This window comes from Tenrec ecaudatus, chromosome 8, assembly GCF_050624435.1.
Source record: "Tenrec ecaudatus isolate mTenEca1 chromosome 8, mTenEca1.hap1, whole genome shotgun sequence".
Classification (NCBI taxonomy): domain Eukaryota; kingdom Metazoa; phylum Chordata; class Mammalia; order Afrosoricida; family Tenrecidae; genus Tenrec; species Tenrec ecaudatus.
The window spans coordinates 153998695-154017390 of NC_134537.1; the positions used below are offsets into that span (position 1 = coordinate 153998695).

The 18696-nt window shown below is 51.1% G+C and overlaps 1 protein-coding gene across 1 annotated transcript in view; it reads right to left on the bottom strand.

The window, feature by feature from the left end:
• Nucleotides 1-1092: 1092 nt before the first annotated feature.
• The window catches only part of VSNL1 (visinin like 1), a 134303-nt gene continuing 116699 nt past the window's right edge, over nucleotides 1093-18696 (bottom strand). Inside the window, exons 3-4 of the mRNA XM_075555819.1 lie at nucleotides 8548-8763; nucleotides 1093-2056 (exon numbers count right to left, since the gene is read on the bottom strand). Coding sequence (XP_075411934.1) covers nucleotides 1859-2056; nucleotides 8548-8763 — 414 coding nt within the window. The 3' untranslated portion in view covers nucleotides 1093-1858. The remainder of the gene's footprint in view (nucleotides 2057-8547; nucleotides 8764-18696) is intronic.

Here is an 18696-nt window from a genome sequence, read left to right on the forward strand (position 1 = left end):
CACCCCACCCCCACCCCACCCCTCTATCCAAGTAGAGAAGGAGAGAGTCCTGGGGGGCATTGACGCTCCCCGATCTTCTCTTCCTTGCATCTTAGGCTTTTCCATCATGCCAACTCCGCGAGCCCAGGGTTTAAGGTCACCAAGACCTTCCATGACCACCGGGGCTGTGCTCCCTGAGTTGGAGCTTGGGTTCTGTGATTCAGGTACCACTAAGGCAGGAAGTGTTTGTGGTGAATCGTGTTTGGTCATGGCTTCTTGCCGAATGAATGACCGGAATCATTAGGGCCGGATCCCTGGTCTCATCTCATGCCAAAACAGACAAAGGAGATGTCATTAGCGAGAAAGCAGCACTCCGTTAAAAGTACCAGAATGCATAATTATGGCACATTTGTTGTCTGATATAATAGTTAATAGCCTAATTTAAATCATGCAGAGATTTCAATGAAGTGAAATTAAAAATCCAATTGCCCTCTAACCACATTTGGGGTGCTCCATTGTCTCATGCAGTCAGTGGTCAGAGCAGAGGGAACACATTCCCCTCATCTCAGCAAATTCTCTCGGTTAATACTCTGTAAAGAATCTGAACTTCCCCAGGGAGGGAGGTTTTGAAAATACAAACCTTGGTTTGGGAACAAACAAGTCGTCTTTCCTTCAGGTTTCTTCACCAAAGTCTATACTCGTCTATAAACTGAGTTTTCCAGCACATTTTAAATGCAGTTTTTATGGTAAAATTAGGTACCTTGTCTGATATTCGGGCCAGCTTATACTCGAGTATATACGGTAAGTTGTCCTAAATAAGTCTGTCTTCAGAAGGAGGGCGTGTGATGTTTTATTTAAATGTCACATGCTAACTGTCCCATGTCGTCACTCTTGTGTGAACCATGCTGGAGAGCCAGAAAGCCTCTGCGTCTCATTTCCTTTCTTTGCCACCAAATTTGTCAAATTCCAAAGTTGTGTGTTTTAAGGATAGATTTAGTATATTGTTAAAAGCAACCCTTGATAATTATGAACACCTGTCGTACACTTCAAATTACACAATAAGAGTTGGGGGGGATGTCAAATGTTATAAATTTATTTGAGATATATATATATTACAGCCTCTTTGGGAGCCTCTGAAAATTCAAGCAGAAATCAATACATCACCATCTTACTTTTCCCCCCACTTCCAATAAATAATATCTTTGTGTATATGTATTGATAGATAGATTTAATTAGTCATTTTAGCAGGGTTTTAAGGTTTTATACTGCATTCATCCAACACAGCTCTTTCCAGATTGATAGGATGCAAATGAGGTAAGAATTAAGGCAAACCTAAAAGGCATGCAAATGTACATTTCTAGTCACAGCTAATACAAGCTCTCGGGTGTGGACCAGACCCAGGAGCCAAGGGCCCCTCTGTGCCCAGCACTATTGTACAGGAGCATGGTGACGCAGCTGAGCAGTTACATGACTGGGGAGGCTCGGTGCCCACTAACAGTATGGCATCAAGGAGACACGAGCATTAGCAAAACATGAACAAGAAATCAGAAAACTTTTTGCAGCACATTTCTGCCCAGGATTTGGAGAAAGAGGGTTGGTTTTGTTTTGTGTTTTTAAATGAAACGATCTTACACATCACATTGTGGCAGGTTGTTTGTTTGTTTTATAACATATGCTTTTAAAATTCATTAGCAAATGACATTCTCATGCACACAGTGTTTCAAACACAAGAAGCAAGTCCATTTATAGGTAGTCCAAGCATATTGTGGTGTGTGTGTGTGTGTGTGTGTATGTGTGTGTGTGTGTGTGTATGTGTGTATAGCTGCAGACTGAATGGAACATTGAGACGTTTTGTGAAGTCCGTAGCAGTGACCTCAGCTCACTTCTGAATGTCACACTGCAGAAGTAATACAATGGAAGGATCGCTCTTTGCAGCTTCTTTGAATTCATCCAGGGTGATCTGGTCGTCTTTGTTCTTATCCATCTTGCTGAAAATCTTGTCCACTCGCTGTTCCGGGGTGAGCCCGTCCTCATTCATTTTCATCATGATGACTGTCCCCACCATTTTGTAGATGGCCTGGGGGGGGGGGCAAGAACATTATGCACAGGAGCATCAGAGACCCAGTACGACAGACAACTCATCTGGCTTCCCTGTTGCATCACTAGATCCTGATCATCTTCCAAGCCTCAGCAGACAGGGCAGCTCTAGAACGGTCTCTTCTCCCCTGAGGAAGGTCACTCTCTGGGCTGCCAGCCCCCGAAGCACCCCATCTCACTGCACTCATAAGAAGACACCTCATAGGTTTTTTTTTTTAGAATAACTGGTTTGGCATCCCCAGTAGAGTGTGTTGTATGAAGCTGAGAGTTAATGGGTCTTTTGCTCACCCCTAAAACTTCGGAGGTTTGGCCCAGTACCCGGCACATAGTAGGGCTTCAGTCACAATCTGTTGAATGGGGATAAAAATCCCCTGAATGTGCTTGGGTGGTAGAAGCAAGAGGAGCCGGTCTCCTGAGGTGCTGATGAGAGGCGAGGGTGGAGAGAGGGAAACAATTAGACCATCAAGGCCTCCTCTGTTGTGATCAAGGATCTACATGTAGTTGGAAGGACTCCTTGAAGGATGTTAAATAAGAGAGGGATTAGTCAAATATGTGTTTCAGCCTTGTGTCCAATTAGATACACAGGCGTTTTGAATGACCCCTCCCACCCCAGGTTTCTGCCTAGAGGAAGTGGGCGGACAGAGTAGCCTGGCCGAGCGATGAAGACGAATGGAGTCGATTCGGGACGGGTTCGGAGAGAACATGGCGAGTTCCCTTTTGACCACTTGTCGTTGGCGGAGCAGAGGACAGGCCATGAGCACTCTGAAAGAAGCAGACCATGGAAATGTCCAGTTTGTGGGACACAAGCAGATAGGGTCCACGTTGACCCTCTGTGGAGGGCAGGGACTAAGCACAAAACCTGGAACTCAGTCAAAAAGACCAGCGGAGCACCTGTCTGTCAACTGCCCCTTGAAAGGGGAACAATCCCCGGGATTACACGAGACAAGGCTAGAAAGCCAGCCAGTAATGCGGACACACGAATTACACAGCCCGAGTAATAAGACCCGCAAGCCCGAGAGGCCCGACTCTCGCCAAGCAACTCCTGGTAGTCTCCTTTATCCTCAGGCTCTGGGTGATGGGAATGGGAACACCCTTGACCACTAACCGAAGAGTCAAGGCTTAGTCCACACGGAAACTCCGGAAGACAGTCTGGGTGCTGCACTCCACACTGTCAGGGCTTCAAAGCCCTGCGATACGACTACCTGAAAAGAGGTCTTTGGTGATTGACTTGCAAAGCAGCTGGCTCTGTAAGATTTATTGTGACCAAATCACAATAAAAAGAGAAAAAAAAAACCCACCAAACCCTCTGCTCTAGAGTTAGACATGCATGGGCTGCCACGAGCAAGAACTGACTCAAGATCCTGACATGAGGCAGGGTTGTCAGGGGCTGGACCAGGACAATAGTCCAGATGCCGCCTATATGCTCTCAATGCCATCTCAGGCCATGGCCACACCAAACTCAGAAGTCAACATGTACAGCCCCCCCCCCCAATCTAAGGAATCCCTCTCGGCACTATGGGGAGCTTTAGCAGGTTCTCAAACATTCAGTATTATCCCCTCTGAAAATCAAACCCGTTACTGTACATGCTTTCCTGAGCCGCTTAAATGAGGCCTTGAGGAGCTACCATGATGCCTCTGCTCGGCATGTCCCTCCGGGGGCCAGTGACCCAGGGAGGGAAATGACATGCCAAGGAGAGGAAGCCAGGCCTGGGGTGCTCTTCTTCCTGCGACCCGTTCTCAGACAGGTCAGTCTCATTCTCCTAAAAGACCTCCCTCAATGGAGTTACAAGGAAACCTTTGCCCTTCTCACCTCCCCCTGGCCCCTCCCTTGTTATCTCTATTGTCGCCGCCAGTTTACTCAACGGGACACTCTCCTTCCTGGCCGGGGAGCCCCTCTAGGGACCGCCCAGGTGCCTGTTCATGTGTGTCTCCCAGCACCTTCAAGCTAGAGGAGTTTAAAAGGGGATCCCTCTGGAGGGCATCGAGAGGAGAAGGTGGCTTGCATGCCGTGAGATGACCTAGGCCTTGAAGGGTGTGAGGACTTGGACACAGGGTCAGGTGACAGGATTCCAAGCGACAAGAATGATAGGTAGACCATGGCCCTGTGGTGGATGTGCAGGGGTGAGGAGTCAGTGGCGGTACACACTGCTAGTGCTAACGCCAGCTGGGTCAGCTGGCTGCCCACGGACCATGGTCCCTGCTTGTTCCATTAGCAGAGAAACCATCTTAAGGACTTTAAGCACGGGGCTGGCAGTGGCTGTATCACTTCAAGAGTATTGCTCTGTGGACCATGAACCAGGTGGCTCCGAGGTGGGGAGCTTGGTTGCCGGGATGAAAGCAATGGTGCAGGTGACAAGGGGCCAGAACCTAGTGACAATGATGGAGGTAGAGGCACAGAAACTGTACCAAGAAGAGGCACAAGGAGGAAAGGGGCAGAACCCAGGGTGGGCTGATCCGCTGGTGAGACACTGAGTTGCATGGATGATGCTTCCAAGGGGAAATATCTGACAGAACACTGAAGGGATAAGACAGAGCCCCAAGACGTAGCTGCCATGTATTGCAAACTACTCTGAGAGTCCTAAATATGTTACACACCATCTCACATCATCATCACCCCAGACTGGTGGGATAGGTATTTCTGATCCTTATTTGCTTTTCATGAAAACATGGCAGCTTGTGTGCTCAAAGTCCGTGCCACAGGTGGACCCTTAAGGCTCCCCAGTCGTGGTGGGCGGCCTTGCCGGGGACCCCTCTTCCCTCTGCAAACGGGGATACTGGGCAAATAATGAGGCAGCGGCTGCTGGCAGACTTCAAAACTGGGCATGAAGCACTGTGGTGCCTGAGAGAAGAGAATCACTTCAGAATGCTCAGAGCAGGGACCTCCCCCCTCCCCGCAGCTTTCTGCCTGACCGCAGTGCAAGGAGGGGGAGCCCAACAGGGGTCTTGTGGACGGAAGCAGACAAAACCCAACGTTTGGGAAAGCTGAGTTCGCTAGCACTGGCGGAGCAGACGGGCGGGGAGCAAGCAGGAGGGAAGGAGCGCAAGGAGCCTGTGTCTGGGGCTGGAGACAGGATGGTGTGTGCCCGGGCGAAACTCCATGGTGGGGCTTCTGAGCAGGATGCTGAGCATGTCCTGGAGTTCGCACCGGGGGTGGGGGTGGGGGGTTAGGGGGGGGGGGTTGGGGGGGCACCTTCTCGTTCAGCTCGGCTCCCCTGGGGCGGTTTCATGGGTTAGCTGGGGCACTCACAGAAGGACGACTGCCCTGTTTCTCCTCCCGTCCAAGCAAACCTCCAGGAAGGAGTTCTGTAGACCGCATTCCTCTCAGGCTGCTGCAGGGATTGCTCCCACGACCACTCCCCCCATTGTAAGGAGTCCCGGCCTGGTGCAAGCATCGCACAGGCCCAGTTGCTAACCACAAGGTTGCTGACAAAAGTCCACCCAGAGGTACCTTGGAAGAAAGGCCTGGAGATCTACTGCTGACAAACCAGCTCTTGAAAGTGAAGTGAAACACAAGTCTACTCTGACATACAGCGGGGTCACCATGAGTCAGAGTGGGCTTGCGGCCAACTGGTTTACTCCCCTGGAACGAACCAACTTGGTTAGTTTGAATGGTCTTCAGGTTCTTAGATTTAATGGTCAAATACTGCTGCTAATTTTACCTCCTCTAGCCTTAGTAGTACTTAACAAAACTGTATGCTCCCTTCTCCTTTGAAACATTTCTAGTCTCTCTCTCTCTGTCTGTCTCTCTCTCTCTGGCACGCAGGCTCTCTGTCCCTGGCTTCTAAACACTACGATCTCTAGTGTTCAGTGCTCTGGAAAGGTCTATTGTTACCAGCTCATTGGTTCAACTTCTCTCCTGTCCTTGGACTACGCACCTGAGTGATTTCCAGCACAAATGGGGGTAAGAAGCATTCAAGGTCCCACCAGTCAGAATGCACAGACCTCACTGGGAACTCAGTGGAGACCCTGGCCTGGCCGCACCTCTGTGACAGGACTGACGAAGCCTAAGGTCCGGTGAGTCTAGCTGTACCCTAACAAAGCCCAAAAGTCAAGCTCAGCCACACACCACTTACCAGCCTGTAATGTCAAATTTCAGCACTCTTCACAGGCAGCAACATGTAGCTGCTGTACTGTCACCTCGTTCAGCGTGTAGGAGGCAAACAGGACATCATGCAACAACATGCCAGAGGCAGGAGGAGGTGACCATCCCCAGGTGAAGAGGCAGGCACAAGGGCCTCGCTGGAGGATCCCCTCTCGGAATGGAGAGCGGAAGAGCAAGTTGAACCAGGTATATCCTCAAGGAAGAGGGAAAGAAACACAGCCCCTGGGGTGGCTGGCAGCCGGCCTGGCAAAATTCTCCAGCGGAAGAGATATGGCTTTATAGCATTTCTGTCACCAAAATGGAATGAGGTAAAAATACGACTGTTTCCGTGAACGTGTTGGATTGCAGACACGGCACTTTCTGAGCTGCACGAGATGAAACATCCCCTCCTGGCTGAGAGAAGTGGCCACTGCTCTTTACAGACGACAGCCTCAGTCTCAATCGAGTCTGCCTTCCTTCCGGACCAGGTGTCCTGAGCTACCCCATCACGGAATGGTTCTCATGCTGAGAACACCCGGCTTCCTTGACCCTCCCCACCTTACCCTACGCCACCTCAGACCAATGGCCACTAAGTTGACTCCAACTCGTGGCGAGCCTATGGTGTCAGAGTAACACTGAGCTCCGTAAGGTTTTCGGTTACCGCCAGGCCTTTCTTCTGAGGGGCTCCCGGGGGTGCCAGTCTCACATAAGAACATGTTCACTGTTTGTATAACCCAGGGACTCCAACCAGGGACTCCAAGCCCAAATCCTGTCATCAGCCCTTTCTCACATCCTCCTACCGACCCCCCAGCACTGGAGAGCACTAAGGACGTTGGAAACACTCAGCACGCATCAGCTGCAGGGTGTTCTTGGGGGTCTCCGGCTGAAGGACACAGTCAAAGGGTGGAGGAGAATTTGGGGATGGACTGGTGATCACGGGGAAATGGCAGGCAGGCAGAGGAACACTGTCTAGGACAAGCCTCTCATAGGAAAGCCACAGGGACTTTGGTCAGAGTCCAGTGGCGTGTGGCCGATGGACCAAGGGGTCAAGAGCGAGGAGCAGACCATGGGTGCCGAAATTGTATACGGTAGCTCTTCTCAGCAGCTGCTTGGAAGCATGTGCTTGACTGAAGGAAATGCAAATAAATGCAAAAATATTAGTTTCCGAGGCACGGGCACCCGGGGGGTGGGTAGCTATTTACACATCAGGGTGTTCGCTGCAGGTTTCGCTGTTACTCAGGGGAAAGATGATGCTGTCTGCCCCTGTAGAGGTTTCCCATCCAAGACGCCCCCCCCCCCCCACTGCCATACAAGGGTCAAAAGTCCCTCAGTAGCAGGGGGTTAGGCATGCTTGGGTGCTTAATCCGAGCGGAGCTGACTGGGTTGGGGAGAGGGAGGAGGAGGAGGAGGAGGAAAAAGGTCTTTCCCAGAGGTAGTCGGGAAGGGAGAAGTCCTGTGCAGGACGTGGGGGGTAGAGGGCTTGCTCGTTTGTTTGTTTGTTCTAATTGCTTGGGCTTTGGGACCCCCTTCCCCAAGTCTCCGCCCTTCACAGCGACTCTGGGCCAGAACACCGAGCTCTCAGCTCACTTCTTTTCTCAGCGGTTGAAGCCAGGGCTGGTCACATGCCCTCAGCGTCCCACCAAAGGCAAGCCATGGACTCGAGTGCCCGCCCCAGGCTGCAGGCACTATTCTCCGAGGCGACAGCAGGGGGCAGCATGGATGAGATCATTTGGGGCAGCAGGGAATAAACCTCCACAGGAGCTGGCTGGGCACTGCTAGATAGGGTGTGAGGGCAGGGCGGTGTGGCCCGAAGCTAAGCACGGGCCAACATGAAGAGAGACAGTGGGCCCAGGACAGGAAGCGGAAGAGGACCAGGCATTAGAAGCAAGTCAAGAAGGCGCCATTTTCTGGAGACTGGATGTGGTGAATTCAGAGCAACGGGACACAGGAGGGCTGGGCCATGACCTAGAATGGAGCCTGTGAGCTGTTCCTCACCCCACAGCCTCTCCAGGGCCAAGCTGGTCTGGAGGGGAGGATGACGGAGACCACCGCAAAGGGAGGCTAAACCAGAACCAGGAGAATGGGATCCCCCATCCATAGAGGCCAAGATCTCACTGGGGCTACCGGGCAGCTTCAAACACCCACTGTCAGTTGTCAGTAAGGGGCCAATCGTCAGCTTCTGCGCCTTCCCAAGGCTGCACTGGAGTGGGGATGGGGGGCAGAGAGAGGAATACAGAAGGGTGCAGGAGCTGGTGTGAAACTAGCATGGATCTCGCCATGGGCCCAGAAGAGGAGGCCCTGAGGAGGAAACTGCTGTGTGGAATTTGCACCTCCGGGCCGCCCACCACCCAGGTCTGGGGTTCACGCCGGTTGCCCCGACCCCACCTCACCTCGATGATCTCCAGCATCTCCACACGTGTGATCTTGCCGTCGCCGTCCAGGTCGTACATGTTGAAGGCCCAGTTGAGCTTCTGCTCGAAGCTGCCCCGGGAGGTGATGGACAGGGCGCAGATGAACTCTCGGAAGTCGATGGTGCCGTCGCCGTTCTTGTCGAAGGTCCGGAACGCGTGCTGGGCAAACTTGGAGGCGTCGCCGTACGGGAAGAACTGCAAGGCAGAAACACACACGTCCGGCGTCAGGTGGGGAACGAGTCGGAGGCCCCTCTGCAAACATTCCTGGAAACAATAGAAGGCTGTGCACTTGCCCAGCGTGCCTATAGACATGACAGTGGGGCAGGCGCCCCCTCGGGCACTGTTAGGGGTGTGTGCGGTGCTCACCGTGTGCGCACACACAGGCACCTCACCCAGGCTGGGGACCCCAGGCTTTGGGGCCTGGTTGGGCCTGGGATCCGGGCAAGCAGACTGACTGAGAGACCTGTTGGTGCTCCCAGTGTGTGGCTTCTCAGGGCACCCTCTGCCAAGGACCAGGGCTGAGGCCAAGGGCAGAATCCTCTCCCCACACCGGCTGCTGCTGCATGAGCTTCCATCGCGTTGACTGGAGAGCCCAGGTCTACCAAGCCTGCCCCCCAACCCACACACATACACCCCACCCCAGCGCCCTTTCCAACACACATTCACTGGCCTCTGCGGGAAGCTCCGCTCTGACTTCTTTTGACGGGAACCTTTTCTTTTACAGAGCGGACCTTTGAAACCCATTAAACATAGAACAGGATGGAGGTTATTTTGGGGAGACATAAAGGGATTTCTCACAGAGCCAAGAGTCGCCATGGGAACTGTGAGAGGTGCAGAATGGAAACAAGAAAGACACATGGGGAGGTAGGGCCATGGAGAACGGCACCTGGTGGCAGCGGTCTAACCCAGTCACCAGCCACAGGAAGGGGAACATAATTGGGATGGAGGAGCAGCTGGCTACTGATATCAAAGCCACAGCCAGCCTCCTCTCCTCCCAGAGCACGTGTCTCTTCTGTAGGGCTCAAGCATGGAGTCCTTGGGTGGACTCAGGTGTTCTAATATGTCCACTAGGCCACCAGGTGGTTCTAATACACTGCCTTCTGTCTGGCCCAGCAAAGACAGACTATTTATTTTTTTGGTAAAGGGCAGGTAAACAAAACAAACTGCCCAAACAAGGAATACTGAAGTCCTGCTTTCAGGAAGGGAAGGTCTATGGGCGCCTTGGGTGAACTAGCTCAGCAGACTCAGGATCTATAGCAGGTGACAGCACATGCCCTCTGAGGTCCTGATTATTGTGTGTGTGTGTGTGCTCTGCTGCTTGCTAAGTAGCCCAGGCAGGCTGGCCCCAGACGTGGACTGGTGGGTGGCCCCGCTGGACAGGCCTCCATTGGGAGCTGCCCACTTGAACTTCCTCACTAGGCATTTGTTCCCTGCTGAACTTTGTAGAGAGAGAAGCCCCTGCCCACCGCCCGGGCACCTGGAAGCTTACTGTTGTTGGACCCCATAAAAACTCTCTGTCCCATGAAAACTCCACTGCCCTGGAGTCCATTTTGACTCAGAGGATCCTTGGGGGGACAGGAGAAGGGCCTCTTGTGGTTTCCAAAGCTGTGATCTCGGTGAGAGCAGATAAGCCTTGTCTTTCTCCTGGGAAGCAGTCAGTGGGTACGAGCTGCTGCCCTTGCAGTCAGACTCATCACCTATGACGGCAGCAGCACCCCCATAAGATGGAGTCAACTCTGACTGATCGCAGCAGAGGTGACAGCGTGGACCTGCCCCCATAGGTTTCCCTAGAGCAGTGGTTCTGAACCTTCCTCATGCCGACACCCTTTAATACAGTTCCTCATGTTGTGGTGACACCCAACCATAAAATTATTTTCATTGCTACCTCATAACTATGTTTGCTATTATTATGAATCGTACTGTACACAGGATGTATTAGGCAACCTCTGCGAAAGGGTCGTTCAACCCCCAAAGGGGTCGTGACCCACTGGTTAACAACTGCTGCCCTAGGCCATGATCTTTTAGGAATACAGACTGCCAGGTCTTCACCCCAGCAGCCCCTGGGGCATTCCAGTTGCTGATCTTGCAATGAGCCCTTGGGAAGGTCAACAATTGCCTCCAGAAGTAAAATGGGTTTTCCAAGTAAGGACTCAATGCAGGAGACCTAGAGGAGAGATGGTGTTCTGGGAGGCGGGAAGGCTGGCTGAGGATTTGATGTCAGTAGCAGCCAGCTCCTCCATCCCAAATCTGTTCTGCTTCCTGCAGCGGTGAAACACCTGAGCCCAACTCCCTGTCTCAAACCAGCAACAAGCATTTGGTCATCTGAGAGAACACGAATGGGAAAACCATTTAAAAAAAAATGAAAGTACCTTCTCCTTTATTGCCTTATTCCCTGCACGCATTATTTCTCTCCGCCATCCCCGTTTCATTATTCATTAGAATTCTCTGGGGCCTCTTTTGTACCAGGCCCTATGTTGGGCCCAGGGAACACAGGACAGTGTTAAGGGGGAAAGACCACTGCATGGACGCTGGCTGTGATTTCTGGTGAGAATGAGCCAGTGGGCAGTGGCTCCTGGAGATCAGAAAATGAACGATTCCGAGCAGGGGGCACAGAGGTCAAAGCACCACCCACTGTCACGGGCAGAGTTTGACTCAGGGCAGCTCCAGGGAGAGCTCTGCTCTGGTGGGTTTCCAAAGGCTGTAACCCTACCCTAAGGAGCCCTGGTGGGTAGGGCTTACACACTGGACTGTTACCCACACGTTCAGAAAGACGAGGCTCTCTAAGGGCTGCCGCCTTGATCACTCCATAAAGGGGTGCTGTGAGTCAGAATCAATTCGCAGCGGTGGGTTTCACCTTACTCCGGGGGATACATATGGTTAATGGTAAGGGGTGGCAGTGGTGTGCAAAGCCTAAAGGGTGGCGGTTTGAGGCTACAGACAAGAAACCCCCCTCCCCCGCCCCCCGCACAGCAGTTACAGCTGGGGGTGGCCACGAGTCCGAAATGACTGGATGGTTTTGATTTTTTAGATTTTATGGTTAGTCAACTCAAACCAAGCTCACTGCGCGTCAGTGCTGATTCCTAGTGAGCCCCAGCCCCGGGGATGTCCGAGACTGTAACTGTTTACAGGAGTAGAAAGACCAGTCTGGCTCACAGAGCAGCTGGTGGTTTTGAACTGCTGGCCACGAGGATGGCAGCCCAATGAGTAAGCACTACGCCACCAGCGATCAGTAACTGAGTGAAACCATTCACGCCACCCAGGGGAGTACCAGTCAGGGGAGGGTGGAAGGAAAAGTCTCCCTTCCTCATTGCCCTGACCCCCATCTCTCTTATCCACCTGAGTACCGGAGGATGGTGTGCTTGAGCAATTTTGAAACTTTCAAAAATGGACAGGTTTTAATTCTGTGCACGAAGATGAAGGCTGCTCCCCAGTGCATCCACCGGCCTTGTGGGCAGTGGGTTTGGCTGGGCTGGTGCCAACACAGGCTTCTCTGGCCTCAGAGCTGAGCAGCCCCGCTGGGCCAAGGCCCAGCTCTTGGCAGGACTGCGTGTCCACCAGACTCTCTGCGTGCAGTGACATGAGGCCACTGGAAAATGGTCGGTCTCCACTCATTTAAACGGGTTTCTGGCAATGTAAGTTTTACTTATCCCCCGAATCACAGCATCCTTTTAAGTTTAGAGCCATCTGGCTTAAAAAAAAAATCTGAAAGGCCCTAGCCACCTTAGACAGCCTGTTCAAAGATCAGTTTATATCTAAAAGCCCTTGGGGAGAGGGCCGAGTGATGGTGAATTTTGAGATCTCAAAGTTACGTTGGCCGTACAGAGGATGCGCTGGTTTTACAGCCTCCCCGTTTGCCTCCCAAGAATGGCTGGAGCGCAAGTCCATGTGCACCTCTCTGCGGGGCCTGCTTCCGCTAGAAAATGCACCCTGTGCGGTTCGGAGGGCTGTTTGTCTAAGCACTCTTTGGCTAAAAATAAACTCCACTCTGAATGGATCGCCACAGAAATCGGAGCCACGCTCCTTTCCTCCAGTCGCTTAGAAAGAAGTGAGGGTCTTGAACTCACATTGTCCTCGTTCAAAGGCCTGGAGACCAGCGGAAATGGTGCCGCTCCGACACTCTCTTGATTGCTCTCTCTGATGCACGTGGGGCCTGATACGGTTTTCAACATTTTCTATTTTGTCTTGTTTTTCATAGTGGGGTTGTCACAGATGTATTTTGTCATTGGGGGTGACCCCCTTAAATTTTGGTTACCAGTTTTCTGTTTTTCACTCTATGAAACCCAGAGTTGATGAACCTATAGCGACAGCAAGTAGAAGTAGGGTTCCTGGGGGTACAGTGGAGGGCGGGGCTAAAGGAGTTCACGAAGGAAGAGAATGTTTTGAAACCGATTGTGGTAGCAATTGTGATTGTACAAGACTGCTTCCTGTGATTGAACGATGGGATGATAGGTTATCGGTGTTCATCCCAATAAAATGGTTTTGGAAAAAAGTAAAAGGTTACCCAAGGGGGGGAATATTTATTTTTTAGTTCAATATATTTTACTTTAATTTGTGCTTGTATTAAATGCTGACACAGAATCACTTTTATGTAGCTGTGATTGTCTAAAACAAAGACAGAAAGAAAAAAATATAGAGGTTTAAAAATATGTACATGCCTTTCACGTATTATATATTGGGCAATGTGTTCTATAGTTTTACTTGTTGGAAAGCAGAGACACATCGGCGACAAGCTTTAGAAATGGTATTCTGTGATTTAATATATAGCTGGTTTTCAACACACATCCAGCCTTTCTGCCTCGTCCGTAACCTCATCACCTCACTTGGGATTCTTGCTGTAGCCTCCTGGTTACCACCTGCCTTTGGTCTCCTCCAAGTTCAATACCCAGAGACAGAGTCATCTTCTGGAACTGTCTCTTTGCTGAAACACTCAGTGGAATAAAACCCCTCTTGCTCAGTTCTACTCCTTTCCTGTCATTGAAAGAGAAGCCATCTGCTCCGCAATAGCTCCGCACACATGTCCCACCGTCAGCTACTCTCAACCACACCAGCCTCAAACATCCTGTCTCCTGCATGGTCTGGCTGCTCTTGGACCTCAGATCTCACAGGCTCCTTTAACTAAGAGCATGAGTTCTGAACATCCACCTTGCTGTACACATCTTTAACCTACTCACAGGGGTTCCGGGGCGATGGAGCTGTGCTCCCTGTGCCACATAAGTGCCCCTTGCTTTATATTCCACAACCTTCTCTCTCTCTCTCTCTCTCTCTCTCTCTCTCTCTCTCTCTCTCTCTCTCTCTCTCTCTCTCTCTCTCTCTCTCTCTCTCCATGTCATCACTGCACTGAATATTGGTCTGGCTCTGGTATCCACAGTCTTTGTAACTCCCACCAAACAACTGGGTAGAAGCATGCAAATAGGGTCTTTGAGATAAATATGAAGGCATTGGCCAGTTTTGCCATTCTGTTGGGTATAAAGGGTGTCATTCTAGAAGCACGCCAGGAGAATCCCACTTCCAAGAACGAAGAGCCATGAACAGAACACATCCAAGGTTCCTAGGTGGAGAACAGGAAGGGGTGACAGAGGCCATGTGACAGAGCAAGAGGCTTCTCAGCCCACGACATGAGTCAAGCTGTGTGTCTTTGGGTAGGAATCTGGCTTGCAGAAGTGGGGTGCCCTTTGGGCTTTTATTGGTACTCAAGGAGCTTTGTAACACTTGTGAGGTGGTTAGTTTATTGTGCCAACCTGGCGGATAAACACGTGTGGGGTTAATTGAAGGGCGGAGGGAAAAATGGCTCCATGAGCCTCACCTTTCGAGTTCTCGGCTTTCTTGCTTTGTGATAGTTGGATGGCCAGTTCCCTGCTTTAGCTGGCAAGACTCACTTCCTGCAAGACATCCCTGAGGAGAAACCACATGGACCTACCCTGATGCATGCCTGGGTGCTGGAGCACCCATGTGGAGACCCTGGCCAGCGCTGAGATGTTTACACATCCACTGACTTGGTTTTCCTCCTACAGTTGGCATCATTGAATGTGTTTTGTGAGATGGAGGAGGACTTTGTGGATTCGTGTCGGACTTATGGGTTAATGTTGGATGTGTGGGCTTGGGTAGCACTGGGTTGTGATATTTTCTTGATGGGCACCTACCCTTTATATAAAACTCTTATATATATGAGTTTCTGTGGACAGACACAAAAACTGTACCCTTAAGAGTTCCTGATCCTGACTTGTAACCTGTTAGTGTTCTTAATGAACCCCATAATCATGAGTATTCTCTGTGAGTTCTGGGTGGTCACTGTAATGGATTATTGAACCCAGGAGCTAAGTAGAAGGTCCTGGGAGAGATGGTTGGGATCAGGATAGAATTAAAGATGGTGGCGGGTGGAGACATGCTTGGGAGAATTGGCCTTAGGATGGTGTAGCCTTGGATCCTCTTTCCTCTTTGTGAAGCTGGAAGAGGTCAAGCATGGGCCCGACTCCATTTCCCCATTGGCCAATCACAAAGTCCACCTTTCCTTGACGCTCAGCTTAAAGACTTCCGTGAACACTTGCACTGGTTTCTTGACGGGAGTAAATCACTGCCTCTGGTATGAAGGTCTTGGCCTTTTGCTGGGCTTATTTCTGTAGGACCCTTTCCAGACGCTCTGCCTCAGACGACAGTCATTCTGATACATATCGCTGTCCCCTTGGGGTTCCGTACAGTCTGCAACAGCTGTCCATCCCTGCACCCCACAGATGGTAGCTTAGCATCTTCCCAAAGAGAAGCTCAAGAAATTCCTGGTGAGCCCAGGGTCCGCGACCCACACCGTTTTCTGTTTGCCATTAAGACACTTCTTTAAGCAACCCGTTCTCAATTGTAAAATGGGACCTCTATTCAACCTATGCTTCAGTGAAGAAAAAAAAAGGATCTTCAACATGATCTAACTGTGATTAAAAATATGAAATATTACTACTTAACATGCAGTGAAGTGAAATGACTTCTCTATCCGTAGTCTTTGTAACACACCGTAGGTGTGCGAAACGCGAGTGCAGGGGACTGGTCAGTTTTGCCATTCCACCGGGTGTCAGAGAGCCCTCTGAGAAGCAGGAGCTGAGAGAGCACTCCAAGATCATCAAGAGAGAAGAGCCTCCATGGAGCGCATTGCAGAGCCATCTGAAGTGGCAGAGGCAGCAGAGGCCACAGTGAGCGAGCTCACGGGACAGCAGAGGAGCCGCGCTAAAATCCCTGGGACCGTGAGCCAGCACACCTTAGTGCTCAAAGGGACACTTTAACTCTTTAACACTTACAAGAGGGGGTTTGCGGTAGATTTACTCAATGTAATAAGCCTTTTGGTTTCTTGACTGCTGCTTCCTTGAGCGTTGATTGTGGATCCAAGTTAATGGAAATCCTTGACCATTTCCACATTTTCTCTATTTGCCATGATGTTGGCTACTGGTCCAGGTACAAGGAAACACTTTTATCTTTTTGAATTAATTTGCAATTCACAGTGAAGTCTGTGCTCTTTGGTCTTCATCACCAAGTGGCTCAAGTCCCCTGACTCTCAGCAAGCCAAATGGTGTCCTCTGCTGTCACAGGTTGTCGAGGATCCCAGGCAGGACTCTTCTTCAGATCATCCGGCATTGCTGCATTACCACCGGATACAGGCTGATCAGGTGTGGTGGAAGGGTACAACCCTGAGAAGCATCTTCCTGGTTTTAAATCTTGCAGTGTTCCCTTGCTCTCTGACCAAGCAGAGAACAGTAGGGCTAAAGCAAATCTTGCTGAAGGGTTGAACGTGAAGGGCATTTTCAGTGCCAATGCAAGGTCACCAGGTAAACCAAGGCTGCTGCTTTGGACATGTATTATAGTCTAGCCAGCTCTGTCAGGCACAACTTCCTGTGATGATGGAACTTGTGGTAGTTACATAATCTGTTGTCAATTTGAGACTATTAAGAGTGAAGGGGTGGAGGTTAGTCTTGGAATCAGGTCGCAGCTTGATGACTTCATTTGGAGGCACTAGAAAGATAAAAGCTCACTGGAGGTGGGACACAGGCTTACTCCCTGTGAGACATTCCTACGGACAAGACACATGGAGCTATGCTAGAGCCCTGGAGCTGCAGGAGCCACATGGAGAACCCTGCCAGCACTGAGGTGCTTCCACTGCCACTGGATCCACAAGAATTTCCACCCACTGGCCTGCGATCTTCCTGCATTCAGGCATCATTGCATGTTTTGCGTGAGTCTGAAGAGGAATTTATATAGTGGTATTGGACATATGGGCTCATATTGGACTTATGGACTTGATATGGACCAGGCTTGGATGTTTCTCAATGTGCAATTGCTTTTTTGTCTAAAACTCTTTCTTAGACACATATGAGTGGCCATGACTTTGTTCCTCTAGTCAACCCTGACTGACACAGAAGTATTGTCCAAAATGATAGCCATTAGCCGTTCATGGCTGTTGAACCACGGAAACACTCCCAGTATGACCGAGGAGCTTCAGGTTTTAGGACAATGTACTTCCCACGTGAATGTGGAACCTGCCCCCCCCCCCCATGGAAGGCCTCAGTGAGCGACATCATCCATGTGCAGCCCACAGCCCGGCACAGTCTTCCTGGTGAGTGGGTATTAGCAGCCCCTGCTCAGAGATAAGGAAATGCAGACTCAGGAGGATCCAGAAGACTCTTATGCAAATTCTCTTTCCACCAGCACCATGCAAACCTGCTGCAATGTTATGCAACAAGGCAGTAGGGACAGTTCACTCACAAAGCAGTCCGAATGCTGTGATTAGGGAAACAGACTTCCGAGGGTGTCTGGGTGCCTGGGTGTATGAGACAGAGAGAGAGAGAGAGAGAGAGAGAGAGAGAGAGAGAGAGAGAGAGAGAGAGAGAGAGAAAGAGAAGAGGGTTTGTGTGGAGGTGGGGTTTGTGTACAGGTTTGTCCCAGGACCCACCCCAGTGGCTGATGTCCCGGGTAGGGAGGGAGCTGCTTTGGATGGAGAATAGGCTCTCAGGGCTCCACCCAAGCTCTAGATCCGGAATAGATTTGTCCATTCCTCTGCCCAAAATAGAGCTCATGGGGGGATCAAAGATCTATTCTGGGACAGCTCCAGGCTCACAGCTCTGCAGAACCCCCGGGAAGCATCGCCTTTTAAATGTTCTCACTCTGGTCACTGCTGTGTTCTCTGTGTCAGAGCTTATTGAGGAAACGGATCAAGCCCCATCCGACCTTCCCTGGCTTCAGGAGGGAGGAGAATCCAACTCTACACCAGCTCCCGCTGATGGCCTCAGGCAGAACTCAGACAGGTAGGTCTCCATTTGCCGTCCTTTGTTTGCCTTATTCTGACACCAACTGTCCCTCCCAGGCAGTCTACTCACCTGCTGGGTTCGATCACCTGTTTACAGTGGCCGCACGGGACTAAGACACTCAGAATTATGGGGTTAATTAGGGAACGTAACAGTTTACCGCAAGCCAGGGCCAAGAACACACTCATTTGGTTTCAGCAGTGTCTCTACTCAGTTAGCAGCCAAAATGTCTCTCTGGTCTTCAGCCCGTCGGCCACACAGTCCCTTGGCCTGCCACTCAGCCTCACCACGGCGTGGCTCATCTCTCTTGGAGGTCATGGGACTCTCTCTTCCAGTGTCTGAGATGGCTCTCTCCGACCCAGGGGATTAGAAAACCTGACCAATCCCTGAGCTAGAGGCCTCACTGCATGTCGTAAGGGGGCCGCGTGGAGGAGGAGACCTGGCGAGGGGAGTACAGAGCAGGCCGAGGGAAGGCAATACATGGATGAAGGATATGCCCTTGGAGTGATGACAGCAGTGTCGCGACCTGAAGCCATCTGTTGTTTTCCTGGTTGGCAAGCAAAACGTCAAGACGATGGACGATGAGGGGCTAGCTAGGCTTGCTCTTCACTTAGGATGCAGGTTTTGTCAAAACCGTTGTTGGTGCCCCTATGACATGTCTCCAGAGCAACGAGCCGTCTGTTCTACCAGGAAGAATGTGGTCTCTGGTCCCTGGATGGTTTGCTATATGACCGGTGTGCGGGAATGTCTCTGGATGCAGTTTTCAACCAGAACGAACTGGCTGGGAAGATGGGTGAAGGCGGGACCTCATAGTGGTTCTCTGATGAGCCGAATACCACTGTCACGAAAA